This window comes from Trachurus trachurus (genome assembly GCF_905171665.1).
Source record: "Trachurus trachurus genome assembly, chromosome: 8".
In the NCBI taxonomy this organism is placed as follows: Eukaryota; Metazoa; Chordata; class Actinopteri; order Carangiformes; family Carangidae; genus Trachurus; species Trachurus trachurus.
The window spans coordinates 8,877,510-8,894,951 of record NC_139905.1 but is presented as its reverse complement, the minus strand read 5'-3'; the positions used below and the strand labels follow the sequence as shown (position 1 = coordinate 8,894,951).

At 40.7% G+C, this 17,442-nt stretch overlaps 4 protein-coding genes across 4 annotated transcripts in view; 1 reads left to right on the top strand and 3 right to left on the bottom strand.

Annotated features, from left to right (window-relative positions):
• tmem104 (transmembrane protein 104) overlaps positions 1-323 on the bottom strand; it is a 74,384-nt gene extending 74,061 nt beyond the window's left edge. The window contains exon 1 of the mRNA XM_083976733.1: positions 91-323. The gene's annotated coding sequence lies outside the window, so the exon portion shown is untranslated. The remainder of the gene's footprint in view (positions 1-90) is intronic.
• A 962-nt stretch (positions 324-1,285) lies between these two features.
• Positions 1,286-4,586, bottom strand: LOC310989740 (5-hydroxytryptamine receptor 3A-like; the record flags this gene model as incomplete). Its single annotated transcript, XM_083976887.1, has 9 exons — positions 1,286-1,295; positions 1,388-1,517; positions 1,628-1,792; positions 2,555-2,765; positions 2,871-3,031; positions 3,134-3,306; positions 4,054-4,088; positions 4,292-4,455; positions 4,547-4,586. 9 exons carry the CDS (start codon positions 4,584-4,586, stop codon positions 1,286-1,288), a joined length of 1,089 nt encoding a protein of 362 aa, XP_083833013.1.
• Positions 4,587-5,800: 1,214 nt separating this feature from the next.
• Positions 5,801-13,525, bottom strand: tsen54 (TSEN54 tRNA splicing endonuclease subunit). Its single transcript, XM_083976732.1, has 12 exons — positions 13,450-13,525; positions 12,312-12,470; positions 11,368-11,431; positions 11,175-11,258; positions 10,941-11,039; positions 10,805-10,857; positions 10,086-10,193; positions 8,824-9,280; positions 8,050-8,185; positions 7,889-7,949; positions 6,850-6,963; positions 5,801-6,002 (listed from the first exon to the last, which is right to left on the bottom strand). Exons 1-12 carry the CDS (start codon positions 13,503-13,505, stop codon positions 5,852-5,854), a joined length of 1,542 nt encoding a protein of 513 aa, XP_083832858.1. The 5' UTR covers positions 13,506-13,525; the 3' UTR covers positions 5,801-5,851.
• Positions 13,526-14,772: 1,247 nt separating this feature from the next.
• Positions 14,773-16,607, top strand: LOC310989629 (C-reactive protein-like; the record flags this gene model as incomplete). The annotated part of the gene is made up of 3 exons (XM_083976742.1): positions 14,773-14,824; positions 15,674-15,881; positions 16,184-16,607. 3 exons carry the CDS (start codon positions 14,773-14,775, stop codon positions 16,584-16,586), a joined length of 663 nt encoding a protein of 220 aa, XP_083832868.1. The 3' UTR covers positions 16,587-16,607.
• Between the last annotated feature and the right edge of the window lie 835 nt (positions 16,608-17,442).

Sequence of the window (17,442 nt, the reverse complement as noted above, 5' to 3'; positions counted from 1 at the left end):
CCGATAATAAAAACTAGTATTTCAAATGTTAGCCTGTGGTTAGCTACACCGATATATCCACTGAAACTGAAAATGATACACTTGCTTTACCTTTCCTGAGTCCTGCTCCTCCTCACTGGATGTTGCTAGTTTAGCTGCTAGGCTAGCAGGCTGCTCCGCGCTCTCCGCCGGGTCAAATCCTCGCTAGCTGAGCCGAAAAACACAGAGTCTCTCCGGGTATCGAACATGAGCTGTGTCGGTGTTAGTTCACCGGAGGAAGAAAAAAAAAAGCCAAGAGGAAGCCACTTTTCCCTGGGCTAGCGAGGCTCCAGTGGTCGGCTGACTGCAGCCAGTAAACTAACCAAAACAGCTGACCTGCTCCGCGTCAAGCTACTGCTAATAGACACGTACACTTCCGGTAACTCGCTTTTCAAAGTAAAGCATTTATTGTGAAATTTATTTTTTAAACACACTGTAAGCGCGTTGGGTGTCTTCTTCACTATTGCTCTTCCTATATTTCCCAAACATTGGGTTTTGACAGCATGTTTAGCTTCACGAATGACATAATGTGACATTATACGACTGCACGTTGGTAAAGTTAGCATGTATTGTTTTTAACTACGTACTTCCGGTTTGGTTTCACCCCGCCACTCCGCGCTGAGGAGGTGATCAAAACGATGAAACCTTTCACAGTTATGTCCTGTCATATGACACGTGTTCATATCATATGACACTCACACCTGTATGTGCTTTACTTATTGTTAGATGTTGTGCATTTATTCTCCTCCCTGTTTGCAGGATTGTGCAAAAATAAGAGAACCGATTTGCATCAAACTTGATAAGAGTGATGGAGGATGGAGTAGGGGGGAGAAAAAAAAACATATTACATCGTGGAGCAGATATAGATTATTGATTATAAATGCACGTGAATAGGCAGATTAAATAATTTGATTTTATGTCAAATGTCACAAGAACTCTGGTTAGTTATATACCAGTACACACACTTTATTTTAAACAGTAAAAAAAGAAAAACATATTACACTTTTCCAAATGAACCCCAGTATTTTATTACAGTATACCCAGTATTATAACAAACTGTGGATAATTTTCATGCTACTATCTTGTTTGCATAAATGTTGACTGTTCCACCAGGAAGAGGATATTATAAAAAGACTAAAGGTGGTTTCTCTTTCACTCAAGATGATTCATACGTGGTTGTTTAAATACGCACAACTGTCACACTGCAGAATAGATCATGCACTGGCTGAATAAACACATGATCTATTAATCTCCTAAAGTACAGTTTTCACACCACACTGAGTACGAAAAGGCCATAAGCAGTAAAACAATCAGAAGATAGAGGGAAAAGAACACGGTGTCTATGATCATAGCCACTCGTTCGTAGCACCCTCTCCGTTTCGGGTCTTTATCTGGTCCTCCAGCTTCCAGTCGAGCTGCCTTCACTTCCTCCAGGATGTGTTTCAGCAGGTCGTGGTCACCGAGCTGCTTCGGCCCTGTCTCCTCAGCTTCAGCAGCGTCTGTGTGGGAGAGGGGGAGGAATCATAAAATATGACCAGTAATTAACCTATATCAGGATGTAAGTAAGTCTACATTGTTATAATGAATATTATTTTTAAATTATGCCTGCCTTTGTCAACTTGATCGTTGGCTTCCAGCTGAATTTCCACTTGAGTATTATCGGATCTTTTTGGCTTTTTACCACAGTAACCATCGAGGTCCATGAGGAAGCTGATCAGCATGGCCTCCAGGAGGCTCAGCCCCACCAGGGTGAAAATCGTGAGGCAGTATCTGGCTGGAATAATACATAAACAAAGGTCAGTCAGTCTGGTACTGTTTACAATATTAAAGGGATAGTTCAACATTTTGGCAAATTCTCCTATCGCCATAATCCCTATAGTCATAGCAGTAGGTTCATTACCTTTAATTATCGGTGCATGTTGTTTTGAGATCGGCGGAGCAGAGACGTGAGCTGCTCAGTGAACACAATGGAGGTGAACGGTACAGGTCCCCTGTCCCTCATCATCACACTCATCAAATACACAATCCAACAACTCCAAAACGCTCTGGTGGACAAGTTGTGACCTGCACATTCACCACGCTATGAAATAATCATGTTAATAATTATGTAACATTATGAGACAGAGTTGTTTTCGAGGCAAATGCAGCCGGAACTACATTCCAGACACGGCTGCTGGGCGGAGGGATTTCAAAAGCGCAAGTAGTTTTGAGTATTTGCTTCATGCATTGTAATGTTACATAATTATTATACATGATAATTATATAGCGTGGTGAATGTGCAGGTCACAACTTGTCCACCAGAGCGTTTTGGAGTTGTTGGATTGTGTATTTGATGAGATTGATGAGTCACAGAGGACCAGTACTGTTCACCTCCATTGTTTTCACTGAGCAGCTCACGTCTCTGCCCCGCTGATCTCAAAACAACATGCACCGATAATTAAAGGTAATGAACCTACTGCTATGACTATAGGGATTATGGCAATGGGCGAATTTGCCAAAATGTTGAAAATCAAATCTTTGGTGTGCGGCCCCTCACCGATCATCGGCATGTTGTCTTCAGTGGACGGCAACATGTCCCGGAGAATCAGCAGCAGAACGGAGATGGACAGGAGGATGGTCACTTTGAAGCTCAGCTTTTCACCTCCGCCCCCGTTGATGAAAAAAGAAGCCAGATCCAGGACCAGGAAAAAAAACAGCGGTATGATGAAATTGATCACATACAGCATTGGCTTCCTTATGATTGTCACCTGAAAAACCCAACAACAGCAACAAACAAACAATGAAATTATAGTCACAAACCAACCAACATACGTGGAGAATGAGGAAAGACATGCTGGCATAGATATTCTTACCACATATACAAGTCTGGGTGGAAAAATGCTCGGTGTAGTAGGTTTATCATTGTAAACCTTAATGCTTAAAAGCTGCCACTCTCCGAGAGTAACCATGACTGTATCAGAGAGGCTGGTGAGGGCTTCGTCGCTCCTCGCTGCTTCTAGAGTCACCACGTCTCCTGTGTGGGTTTAGTTAGATTAAATTACAACACACAGTAATAAATATTCTTCATGGCAGTTTCAGGATGTAAACATCAAGTCATGACGCTGAAGAACTTTACCGGTGTAGCTCATGGTTGTGAATGTGATTTTGCAGCTTTGAACATCAAAGGGGAAGAGGTAGAGATTCATGCGACAGGTGGTGGTGAGCCGCTGACTCCCGCTCACCAACACCGCGCCGCGGGGAAGCACAGAGAACAGCGGGGCGTTCTTCATGCTCCCGCTGTCAGAGATGCTGAAAGGGGACAAGAGGTTTTATCAGTGCATCTCTTAAAGATCTAATTCCAAATTTCAAATAAATCATAGATAAACACATTTATTTTACCAATGGCAAATGTATAATAGTAATTTATTTCACTGGCATGTTAAAGGGATATATACTGTATATACATATATAGTATATAGTATATAGAGTATATTGTTTAAAATGTAAAAGGGAATGCATCATCTGATTTCATCTTCTACTTGCTTAAAGCTGTTCACATTAACAGAATATTTGACCAGGGGTGGTAAAAATAAATGGTAAATTTATTTTACCAGGGGTGTCCAAACTTTTGCATGCCACTATTCTTCTATTTGTACTGTCCACTTTGTTGCTGCAATGCTGCAAATGTCCCATTGTAGGACTAATAAAGGAATAACTTATCTTGTCTCTTATCTTAATGGCCCCCCATAATAATTCTTTTTTTTTTATCTATTTGTGGTGGTATTTGTTTGTATGTGAGGTATGTCATGACTCAGGTACATACTCCTCTAGGATGGATAAATCTGGGCTCCACAGGCTGGATGTAGGAATGGTGACCAGCTCTATCCCACAAAAGTCTGTTGAATTCCATGTTAGGAACTCATTTAGCCATTTCTGGGTCAAATATGAAAAAATAAATAAATAAATAAGAAAGTAAAGTCAGTAAATAATTAACATTTAAATTATTATTATAAATTAATCTGAATCAATAAAAGCCAGAGTCTTACCGCTTCATACCAGACATGACTGGTGAGGGTCTGAGACTTCTCATCCTGCAGAATCACAGTCAGTATCAGATACTTATTGATCCCAGGGAGAAGTTCAGTTACAGATAAACAATAACATTAAGATAAAGAATAAGATAAGAATAAAAAATATGAAGATAATGTTAAAAAAAAACATCTTAACATACATTTATTACATAATACATTTATTATGAGGGTCAATTGAGTGTTTATAACAGTAGCCAACTCACCACTTCTATAAGGCCGAACAACACCATGTCTATCTTAACATCAGTCGGTGTAGTCCAGTTTTTCACAGGTCGCATCATTTTAAGAGCAACATTGGTGGTGGTCACATTTAAATAATTCAGGAGGCCCCAGTATGAGCAGTCTGAGGTCTGACTGCTGCAAACACCTGCGGGGAAAGAGGAAGAAACAAGAACAACCTTAAGAAACGGATACAACACTGATCTTAGTTCCAGATAAGTTTAATTTTAATGACTCACCGATTACAGCAAGAAAAGCGAGAACCCTCAGAGCCGACATGGCCGCCTGCCGCCTGCTCCATCTGAGCGGCTCCCTTCAAGCTGCTCAACACTTATATCAACAGCAGGACAATAGGAGAGTTAAGTGCATAAGAAATAACAAAAGATCTAATTATCTGAACTATCAAAGAGGAGTAAACTTCTCTTTGTTCCCGTGCTCCGCTGGTCGGAGATTCAACACAAACCGGCCGTACAGTCCCTATTGTTGAGCCGCAGCTGACGCACAAAAGTCAACATGAGGAGGAGATCTCAGTGAATCATCGGGTGGGAGTCAGTGCAAATGTTTTTTCAGAGCACCCACTCCCACTGTTCTCAACGCTAACAACACCTGTGGTCAATGAAAGAAAGAATGAAGAGAAAAAAAACAAGAACAATGGTGAGGTGTTCCCAGGTTTTAATTTAAAAGTCATTCAATCCACAAAAAAACTGCGAACAGCAACATTTCAGCTGCACACAATAAAAAAAGTGTCTCCTGTGTTACAGTTTATTACAGCCTGCACAAATCTCTGCAGGCCCAGCGGAGCGGAGGACCACAGCTTTGGCACAAACCACACACACACACACACTGACTGTAATGTAAAGTGATATAAAAACCCAGTCATCCCAATAGATGCAGACTTAAAGGAATAGTTCACCAAAAATTGAAATACACCCTCATGCTGATGAATACTGTGGAGTACTTTTTTATTCCTCAAAGTGCATCTGGGGACCCGGGAGGCCGGTTCGTAGTCTAACAAAAACTTTATATGCCCGACACAAAAACGTCCATAAAACTACACAAAAACCATTTAATATTCCTCCACACTGCTCGTCCGCTGCAATCCAAGTGTCCTGAAGGGATATAGTCCAGAGTTTACTCAAAACGACGTCATTTAGGACATTTTTACAGCCTAAACAGTCGTGTATTGAATTTGCCTGGTGCGCGCTTTCGCGTTCACACGACGCACGGTCAATAATGTCGTTTCGAGTGAACTCTGGACTATATCCCTTCAGGACACTTGGATTGCAGCGGACGAGGAGTAAGGAGGAAGATTAAATGGTTTATGTGTAGTTTTATGGACCCGTTCGTGTTGGGCGCTATTGACTCTCATATAAAGTTTTCTTCAGACTCCCGGGTCTCCAGATGCACTTTCAGGAACAAAAAACTACTCCAGAGCATTTGTCAGCATAAGGGTGGGTCACTAATGACTGAATTTCATTTTTTTGGTGAACTATCTTTAAAAGGCCCTGGACAATATGTAATAAGTGTTTTTTGTTTTTGTGCACTCAGGGGTACACGTCTTTTGGCATCTGGAAGTCTTTGAAGGTGTAGAAGGAGATGTCTCCGTGGTCGACCACCGCAACGACCACCGGGACGTCGCCGCTCTGGGAGCTCAGCAGCTTGATGGCTCGCAGGTCAGGGACCGGATCGTCAAAGCTGAAACACAAACGACACAATTGGAAACATGAGTTTGGATTATCCTGGATGATAATAGAGAAAACAGTTTGGGTCATGAGGTAGAAAAGTATTTTTTATTCAATATTGCTATTACTGTTGTTAGTGTGGCTCCATCTCTTTTTACTTTTTAAACGCACACTAAAGCTATGGGGCGCAAGAATGTAGTTGACGCGTGTCTTAAGCCACAAAACTCCACAGTTCTTCTTTTCAAGGGTTTATTGAAACCTTTCTTCAAGTTAGAACAAAATAAAAACTGTGCAGCAATCATGTCTCAGCCAATAAGAAGAGAGCAGTTATTATTAACTAATAGGCATTCTTATAACCTTAAATATATGAAACCAGGATAAATACAACAAATAAAACTAAATTATTTATCACCTTATCTGCAATATACAAAATGGCTCTAACAATGGTTTATTATTTACTTTTTTCTGCTGTTTGTTAAATGTTTCTATGCACATTAGTATTATAATTACGTGGCCACTGCATGTTTGTTATTATGTTATCGTTGCTTCTATTAAAGTTGAAAAGCAAACAAATATGTTTTAGACATGTCAATTAATCACATAGTTAGATTCCAGTGGTTTTGGTTAATAATTACATTGGATAAAACATTGTGCTGCAGTGTCAGTGTGTTCTGCCATTTGACATTTTGATGAATAAAACAATAATTAACCGATTAATTCAGACGACCACAGTCACCAGATATCACAAAGCATCTATTCATCTGCAGTCACTGTGATATTTCATGTCCGTGGATTCAGGTGTTTCCTGTAAACCAATACAGAGTACACACACTACACACACACACCCGCTCATTGCTTACCTGCACACACACATGTGGGAGTACGGTTTCCCCGGGTTGCTCTTTTTGAAGTCGGCCACCGAATCGGGTTGGTAAACATTGAAACAAATCTTCCACTCGTCCGACTCTTTTAACCTGTGCACACACAACACACAACACACAGGGCCGTCAGTGTGCGAAAATGACAGACAATACATCAGCATCGGCGTGATTTTTTTTGCCGTCACAGGTGAATCAGAGTTTATGATCAGATAAGAGCTGCACACTTATTAAAAGCCGATCTCACCTGCTGTAAAAACTCAAACTAATATTTCAGGTCTCAGAGCGACATGTGAAACCGTTTCCATGACAATAATGAAATCTTACTTCATTTTATGGGTTCATTTTTGGGTGAACCAACATATAAGTATTTGTATATTTTGTTTTCTTTAGTATAATTATATTTTATTGTTAACTATAGGTGGAGGCACCTGATAAGCTCCTTGACTTTTCGCCTCTTCCTGCACTTTAAATTGCTAAATTGTTACTTTTACTTGTGTAATTTTTAACTGTGCAAATAAATAAATCTAAAAAAAATCTAAATCTAAGTGATCGATCAGAGTGACTGGAAACATGTTTTTCAAATTCAGAACCCATAAGCAACATACTGTGGTTGCAAACAGGGCAGATAAGTTCTATTTTCTATATCTATTTATCTATTTTTATCTTTTCTTTTCCTTTTTATTCATTTATTTAGGAAGTTTTGTTTCATTTTACTTTATTTATTATTCCTTTTTAAAATCCCTACGTTGTCTGGCTACACAATGGGCTATTTTCAAATCTTAACAGATTTTAAAAACCACAGACATCAAAACAGTTTCATCTCATTTTCAACATTATAATCCTCTGAACACACACACACGGTGATTTCCCAGATCGCACAGAAACTCAAACATGGCTTTAGGTTTAAAATGAGCTAAGTGCCACAGTCTTACTGGGATCAGCTAAGGTAAATCATCTCACTTTCTTTTCTTTTACCACTTTAAAGTGTTATAACAGAAAAAAAACAAACATGTTATACCTGGACGCCCCCTCCAGCAGATTTGTAGATTTGATCACACTGATTTTATCCAACAGTTCCGCTGGAGCAAGAAACAAAACAAAAAGGAAATTAAATCAATAAAACTACAATGCTCGTGCTGGTAGATTGAGTTTACATCTAGTTTGTCTGTGTGGTCTCACCTGTGGGCAGCGGTTGTCTCGGGTCATGCAGAGGAGTGACCTCTCTGTTCCACAGGTGCGCTGGTCGACCTTTACGTCTGCCCTGCCGCCTCGCCATCAGCTGCTGGTACTCTGCCCAGTTTCTGCAGCGCTGGACCTTCAAGGGAGAAAAATAATGTGATAATATAAATCTAGATCAGATACAACAGGATATGTGTGGAACATTTTTTTTTCCAACTTTATTCATTAAACTTTCACAGGTGGAACAGTACAGGTTCAGAGGTTATGTTTGTAGTGGTTGGTAACACTTTACAATAAGGGTCCCTTAATTAACGTTAGTTAGTACATTATTAAGCATTAATTAACTGTTTACAGGTATATTAATCATTACTTAGGATTAGGAAACACATTTATTAATGTAGCTTATTAGTAAGCAGTTAATTAATGTTTACTACTCAAAGTTAGTTAATACATTTAAAAGTTGAATAATGTAATTAGTTATCATTATGTATGCATTACTCAGCATTCATTAACACATTAGTTCATATATTAATGCTTAATAATGTACTAACTAATGTTAATTAAGGGACCCTTATTGTAAAGTGTTACCAAACCAAGAAACCAAAAAAACAAAAAAACTATGCAAAGTGTTGTTATTATACAGTCAGTATGTCAAATCTGAATAAACACAAATCCCAACAGGGAGCAAAAAAGGAAAACAAAAAAAGATATGTGGATCTTTATAATGTTATGTTTAGGTTTGCTGCGGTTGTTTTTTTATAAGCTGCTACAAACCTCTCTGTCTTTATTGACGTCCCGTCGCCGCCTGCGTGCGTCCTCTTCCCGCCTCCTCTCCCTCGAGGACATCTTCACCTCCCGCAGGTTTATCCTTCGCTTCCAGGCGACGACGTCACACACTCCCACGGCCAGACCGGCGGGCAGCAGAGAGGCGTGTGGAGAGTCCAGGCAGCGGGAGCCGCGCTCCCTGGAGCCCAGGTCGGGGAAGGAGATGGAGCGGAAGTCCCAGCGAGCGGCGGAGGCAGAGGTGGAGGTGTGACGCTCCGAGCTCGGGCCTGAGTCCTGTGGAGCGGCCGTCATCCACCAGGTCCGCTCCCTGCCTCCGTCGGCTGCCGTCTGGACCCGAGCAGCTTCTGAAGACGTTGTCAAGTGTGACTCAGGAAGCGTTTTGTCGTCCTCGCCTTTGTCCTCCTCCATTCTCTCCTCGGTGGGTTCTTCTTGTGCCCGAGCCTGACTGCAGTGAGAGCAACAGATCAGCTTAAAGGAGGATTTGTGGCAGATGCAAATGATTTTTTTTTTTTTTTTTGCAATGACCACTAATCAAAAAATTGCACATCAGATCAATCAGATCAACAATGGAGCTGCAATTAAAAGTCAAAATTAAAGTCATCAGATCATGTTTCCACATTTCTGCAGAGTTCATTAGGCTTTCTGTTTTCAAGAATTGGTGAAATGAAATCATAACACATAAAAAAAACAGCATAGACCTGTAATTAGAGATGCTCTGATACCGATATGTGCCTCAGAAATATCACGCATCAGTATGTAAATGCATCTCCGAACCAACTCAATTAAATTGCAGTTAATGTATGTGCACATAGTTTTGAAGTTGCTCCGTTTAAGACTTTAAAGGTCTTTTATCTTATAGACTGTGGATGCACAGCTTTTTAAAGGAGGTAATGGTTTATTCCTGGATTTATTTATGTTCTTTTTCAGTCATCATGATGACTGTTAAACTAGTTAATAAAAAGTAGGAAAAAAGTAAAATCCCCTGAGCCAGGCCATTTAACAATCATAATTTATATAAGTACCGGTAGTAGCCTTTTTCAAATGCCCTGGCTTCAGATCAGTACTCAGTGTCGGCTGATAGGAAAAGTTCAGGTGTTGGGATCAGGATAGGGAAGGAAAGAATGATATTGGTAGATCTCTACCTGTAATTGAAACAACTGGAATTTGTTCCGCTCACATAAAGCAGCAGGGAGTAAACACACTGTGCTGTATTTTACATGTGGTGTGTTTTGTACAGGCTCTCTGTGTACCTGCAGCTTGGGGTGGGGCTGGCGCTGCGCTTCCTCTTCAGTTGTCTCGCTGCTCTGTCGTGGGACTGAGGCAGGTTCAGCTGCCTGGCGTACGACGATGGCTGCAAACTGTCAGAGGTCAAAAAACACAACATGATACCAGGACATCACACCACAGCAGCAGCAGCAGCATTCACAACACTGCAAAGTCTCATAAGATATATTATTTTTTATATATATATTATTTTCAGGAATATGAATTAGCACCGAAATACAGTGCCTTGCAAATGTATTCATACCTTTTTCATACACATTTTGTCATGTTACAACCACAAACCTAAATGTATTTTATTCGGATTTTATGTGATAGACCAACACAAAGTGGTGCATAATTGTGAAGTGGAAGGAAAATGATATGTGGTGTTATTTTTAACAAATAAAATTCTGAACAGTGTGGCGTGCATATGTTTTCAAACCCCCCTGAGTCAATACTTTGTTGAACCACCAATCGCTGCAGTTACAGCTGCAAGTCTTTTGGGGTTTGTCTCTACCAGCTTTCCACATCTACAGACTGCAATTTTTGGCCATTCTTCTTTGCAAAATAGCTCCAGTTCAGTCAGATTGGATGAAAAGCGTCTGTGAACAGCAGTTTTCAAGTCTTGCCACAGATTCTCAATAGGGGGTATGAATACTTTTTGCAAGGCACTGTATGTCTGACTGGGATGTAAAGATTGTGTTACCTGGGATCAAACCTGTGCACCACGTAGCCAAGTCTCTTCAGATGCCCAAACACCTTTGTGATGAAAAATGAATAAATTAATTAGTTGAGTATTGTGTTTCTCTTCTAGAGCTAGAGAGTTAGAGCAACCCTTGTACCTGATATTGCTGAAGCCTGACTGTGTTTGGAGACAGAAATCTCTCGTAACCGTCCTGAATGGACAGCGGCAGGTCTCTGTAGAACACCTGCAGGTTTCCCTGTTGACACATCGACAGCAAATAGTTTACAGATCACAAGATTCATATCCTGGTATTTAAATGACGCTGAATAAACGCTGAGAACTTGGTGCGCCACACCCTGACCAACAGGTTTCATCATCATCTGCCACTCACACACTCCATCAGGTAGAGAGCCTCTTCGGGGAGGAGACACTGTTTGCCGTTGGCAGAAAAACCCATCGTCTGCCAAAACTTTCCCTGTTCAAAAAGACGTAAATAATAATCATAAGACACTTCTAAAGTATCTGAGAAATACTTGATAACAAGAGGTGTAGAGCAGATGTTGACAGCTTGTCACATTACTCACAGCTGGAGTCTGCAGCTCCACAATCTGGTCACTTGGAATCCATGTGGCCCTCACGATGTTTCCTCTACGGCAAATAAATTACCACATGTCACTACAACAGAGCCAGACTCCTGCTGTTTGCACAAACTTTGGATAATTGACAATAACGCACCAAGAAATTAACGTTTGTTCATTGTCTCAGGCCATTAGGGTGCAGTATGAGCATTTGCCTACTGCGAAATTAATGATTACACTTCACCTCATCACTACAAGCAACTCCTTTCACATCCCAGACATTCATTTAGTAAAACAGTGCTACTTCTCTTTCAGCTTTTTACTGTCTATTTACAGGGATCTCAAAAATGCACATGACAGTGCATTTGTCACAAGTGCAAAATTAGTCATTTAAAAGGGAACTATGCAGGTCCGGTCACTTTTCCTCTGTGTTGCTAACCCTCCTCTCGGCCATGTGCATTTGTTTACAATGAAGCCGGCGAGAAATCAATCAAAAGAGCGGTACATAACGTTATATATCATATACGATGTTATGATGTGTGTTTGTGTAGTTTAATCTGTCATTGACATGAGATTATTATGGGTTACAGCGCGTGTTTGTGTTGTGGTGCTGCAGAGACAAGAGCTGGGACACCGGGGCGGAGGAAGTTGTTTTTCAGCCAAGTCACTTATTTTACCATCACAATTACTCCAAAACTGTTTAATTAAGGTAAAAATGTAGCATGGTTAAGCTAAATAGTTCCTCTTTAATGCAGAAGTGTGACCTCAATTATTATTAGTTTTTCATCATTGCTTATGGACGTTTCGGCAACTAAATATCAGATGGCAGAACTTTCTTGAATGTATCACTAAGAGGAAAACACAGTCCCATTCAATAGTGATTGTTAGTATGGATGAGTGGGTGTATGGATGGATGGATGCATGGATGCATGGATGCATGGCCTACTCACAGTCTCTCCACTCTCTCCTCTGATATAAGGCTCCAGTGCTCATTCAGGCTCTGCTCAAGCCGCTGTCTTTGCTCGTCGGAGTCGTTGGGGAAGAAGTCCTTCTGTCCTCTGACGGGAATCTTGTGACTCCTGGACCGGGCCGTGAACAGCTCTGACGGACTGGAGTTTAATGACAAATGACAACAACAATCAGCTTCACACTCATTTGGTTTCTGCTCAGCTACATAAAAGGAGTGAGGCTACACCATCGTACTATGCAACACTACATCACAAAGTTCAACATCTGCAGTTTGCAAAGCACCATCTAGTTTGTTTAAAAGGGCGGACTGCGAGTGCAAAAAACATCTCATAAATTGAGGCATTATGCATTTGAAGAATCATTTTCACATCTCTATAGAGTTAAATACGAATTACTTTGAAATCAATGAAATATGCATTTTACTGACAGGTGCACAAACATTTAAACTGTCCAACAGGTCCCTGAGTCTGCAAGACCACATCCTCTGCTGCATGATCTACTAAGGAATTTTGCATTTATACTGGTATTACTGATTATGGTAGCCTACTGTCTATTTCCAGTGTTTTCGTGAGTCATAAAGTCATGACTCACTCTTTCGGGACAACGCCCAACAAGCATCTGCGGAGAGCCTTGTTTGTTTATCAGGCAAAAACAGACACGTTTTAATAAGCAAATTTCAAGCCCCTCACAAAAATGCTTTCACTCCAGTAGTTAATTCATAACTTTTTTGCAGCTTTTTCTCTCCTCTCCTCTTTCCCCCCAAACACACCAGCAGAGGGAGACGGAGGGAACCAAACGCAGGGCACCAATGAATCGACTATAATGAATCTTCTCGGTAACTTTTAACAGCCACAGCTGCACATGTGGACGGAACTAAAGCTCCAGCCAAACAGCTGTTTAATGCGCTTTTATTACAATTTCAGTCATACTTCCTCTGCACATGTCTATGCTGCATAACTTATGTACCTGTCCCACCACCATGTGCGTGGGAAAACGCAAAAGAAGCTCGGACAGCGGAGGAAGGTGAGTAAAAACCCCAGCGAGGAGGAACTACAGAGGAGTTATAGCAGCATGTCTTAAAAATTACATCTTTTCTTGCTAATTTAGGCGATAACGCACCTTAATATTTCACTGAAGAAGCTCTCTCCGGTGTCCGTCTTGTTTTGGTCCGCCATGATGCCTGCCTGTCCCTCCGCCGCACTCTCCTCCTCCTCTGGGTCCTAACGCCCGTCGTCCGCTCAGTAATTAAATGACAGTTACACCAATGGCCTGCAGGGGTGCTATTGCCACCCTAACCACTCGCTTTTTTTTTTATGTGCTAAAATAACACAATTTTGGCAAAATGTTATACGATGCCTTGTTGAAAATACTTGCTGATAAGATTTCTATGTCTTGTACAGTACTGTATTTGTGTAACTTATGTGAAGAAAATATACGAGCAAAGGACAATACTCTGTGAAAAATATTACTAACAGCGGCTTTAAAAAAAAAAGCTATAATGAAGATATGGGAAAAGGAGGACCAATGGACACAGATTGTATAGGAAATCTTCTTGCTGGTTTCATTAAAAACAAATGCACATGGCTGGGTGGATAAAGCAGTGGAATAGCTGTGGCTATTTCAGTTTTTCCCTTCCTTCTGAAGCAATGCCTGCTAAGAAAACTGTTAATAGGCTAGTTTTTGTTTCTTTTTAAAACCTTGTTCAATTCATCATTTTATGTCAAAAAGTCCCCAAGTTGGCCTCATCAAAAGACCTCCACCCCAATGCAAGTTGTGCTCCATCAGGACTAGAACCATAAAAAGGGTTAGCTTCACCCTCCTCAACAAAAACCCATCTTTGACACCCAATCTCAGAGTCTCTGATTCAAGAAACGATCAGTTGATTCAGCTAAATTCCTGTAGGATCTTTACAGTGTGTGCTTTGGATATGGATTGAATGGGTCAAATTTGTTGTGCCAGGCAAACCTGACAGCAAATAGGAGCAGTGCAGATATTGACTCAAACTCACCTGCTGCTTACTTAGATCAGTTTGCGACCCTCTGAACCCTGATAAAGTTCAGTTTTGTTTACACACATTCATTACATAAGAAGGACTTAAGATATTTCTTGCACATCAGTTTTGTAACAGGGAGGAGTCTGGGGGATCACAGCATAAAAACCCCTCCAGACTGTCTATACCAGGACTTCACAGCAGCATAGTAAGTACACATCATCCATTATATAACATTTCCTGCAAATATAAAACTGTATATTCTTCAGATTAAAATAACGATAATCAATTTTTGTTTGAACTTATCATCATGAGCTAAATGCTGGTTGAATGACATAGTGGCAATGGAATGACACCCATTACTGTTGTCCAAAGCGAAGCTTTATGAATGAAACTAAGTGACATGACTTAATGAATGAATTGTCCCTCTTGCCTCTCCAGGGTTTGACATCATGAGACCCCCAGTCGTCCATTTTCTTGTTGCCATCTCCGTGGCGATGGCCGGTAATTTCCAACCCTTCCTAAGCATCTTTATATATATATATGTGCATTATTTGTGCATGCATACAAGTATACACCAATCAACCACAAAATTTAGACTGGCAACTGGTTTTAATCAAGGGGGCAGTTGTGGGTCTGAGAAGTGAAGCTCACTTCCGCGTTCAAAAAACTGCAATCCCCTCGGCTGTCGCTGGGGGCTGGCTCCAGAAGGGAGCAACTCCAATTGAGCCCCATGTTAAAATAGACGATTTTACAGCTTAAAAAAACATATTTACAGCCTGGTACATTTTAATTTTTTGGTCTCAACCGATAGTTTCTACCCCCGCACACACTCTGAGGGGGGTGAATTTTTTTTAAACTCTACCGTTTTACTATTATTAGGTTTAAAGTTCTGGCCAATTAGGGCGCAGAACCGTTGAGTGACAGGTCCGGAGACCGCTGCTTCGAGGCCAGTGGGCGGGTTCTTGGTAGTAGAATCCAACATGGCGCGGTTCTAACCCCCGTAGTAGCGGCACAAAACAGACTCCCCCAAACCAATGGGTGACGTCACGGGTGCTACGTCCATTCTTTTTACAGTCTATGGTTTTAATGCAGGTTGTGTGTACACATAGCCTACCGTACACACTCTGTACAATGGTACAATGGTCTGAAACCAGCTCCCTAATTGGGCATCGCTGCTTAAAACTGGTACCTGGACTTAATATTGTGCCTTTCCAGTATATATTTACCATGAGAGAAAATTGACCAGTAACTGATATTATATATTTGTATTACCTGGACTTTTTTTATTTAACGTATTGGTCTTGTAGTAGAATTCTTTGTATAACTCTTGACAAACCTTGTGTCTCTTAGGGAGTGTAACCATAAAGACTTTGGTGTTTCCCACTGAGACGAGCACCAGTTATGTTGAGATGGTCCCTCTGAAGCCCATGAACCTGAGGGCTTTCACCCTGTGCATGCGTCTGGCCACGGAGCTCAGCGGGGAGCGAGAGGTCATCCTCTTCGCCTACCGCACAGAATACTACGACGAGCTGCATGTGTGGCGCACACTGGACGGCAGGTAGACTGTTATTATTATTATATTATTCTTGATCCATATATGATGATCACTTTGAGGGCCTCCAGCATAGAGGCATGGATTTAAGAAGTTATATTTTGAAGCCATATTCTATTAAATGTTTCCATTTTCATGAAAAATGTGTCTGAAACTACCACCCCTATGACAAATACTACTTTTTCTACCAATATTTTTGCTATTTACAGGCACCAGGCTTAATATTCGCTATTATAAATCTATATTGTATTGTTAGAGACTGTTTTGAAAGATGCATGACACTTATTTTCATATCTGTGTGTGTTTAGATTGGGCTTTCACCTGAGTGGAGATGGTGTTTTCTTTGAAGTCCCTCAGCTCGGGGCCTTGGAGACCCACTGTGTCACCTGGGATTCCAGTTCAGGTGCGGCCGCCCTCTTCATGAATGGGAGGAAAAGCTTGACCAAAATTTACAAGAAGGGTCACGCTATGGGGTCCGGAGGCAAGGTTATAATTGGACAAGATCCAGACAGATTCATGGGGGATTATGATGCCAAGCAGAGTTACGTTGGGGAGATCTCTGACATCAATATGTGGGACTCTGTCCTCCCAGCCAGCACCATCCAGGACATGTACGCTCTGAAGAGGGTGCCCAGAGGAAATGTTTTCGACTGGGAAACCACAGAGCTTAGAGTTAACGGGCAGGTAGAAGTTATGACTCGTGAACTGTAGATTTCATGCTCAAACACAAATATGCTGGATTAATGTAGGGAAATGGAATCACAATAACTCCATACTGTAGGCCTATGCAATCTAAATGTGATTGAGGATGAACTTAATTTCTTGTTTCATTGTCTATTATATGACGAAGCCAGGCAGCTTTTCTTTTTCTTTTTCTTTTTTCAGAAAATATAGAGTGTGAAGCCTGAGTTGTTTTGGACTGATGATGAGGTTAGGTTGGTTTTTCAGAGAAGAGGTCTTTACTATATCTCCTTTCATAAAAAAGTGCTTGGAAATTAAAAGAGAATGAATTACTTGTGTGAATTCTACTTGAAATGTAAAATCTATGTGGTTTGGTTTGGTTTGGTTTGGTTTGGTTTGGTTTGGTTTGGTTTGGTTTGTACTCTGCTGATTATGTTTGCTGGCTATGAAATCTGTGTCTTGTAAACCCTAAGGCTGGGCACTTTAATTGGTGACATATAAATAAAATAAAATTCAATATGTATGACATTTATGAAGAGGGTGTTTTGTTGATTAAATGTCAATCACAGCCATTGATGATATGAATTTTTTTTAAAGACATGTCCAATAAAAACTCATTTTTTGACAACAACTGTGTTGTGTTGTAATATATTACATAATAACAATCAAATGAAGACATTAGGTCTCACATGATAAATAGAAAGGTGCACTACATCCATGTTTCCATGTGTGGGATAAACCAAGTTATCGGGTTTACTGCACTGATTTATAACGTCATCTCAATCTGTTTCCCATAGTATGACATTACCTTTATTCTTGGAAAACCACAATCTTGCTCAATTCCTTGCATGCATGCTGCACAGTTAGGCCAGAAAAACATTGATCT

Excerpts from the sequence above, each read along its gene's own strand:
- tsen54 (XM_083976732.1), bottom strand. The coding sequence starts at position 13,505 with ATGGCGGACCAAAACAAGACGGACACCGGAGAGAGCTTCTTCAGTGAA. Across the intron at positions 12,471-13,449 it reads TTCTTCAGTGAAATATTAAG|TCCGTCAGAGCTGTTCACGG; the intron begins GTGCGTTATCGC and ends ATTAAACTCCAG. Across the intron at positions 8,186-8,823 it reads ACGTCAATAAAGACAGAGAG|GTCCAGCGCTGCAGAAACTG; the intron begins GTTTGTAGCAGC and ends TCTCCCTTGAAG.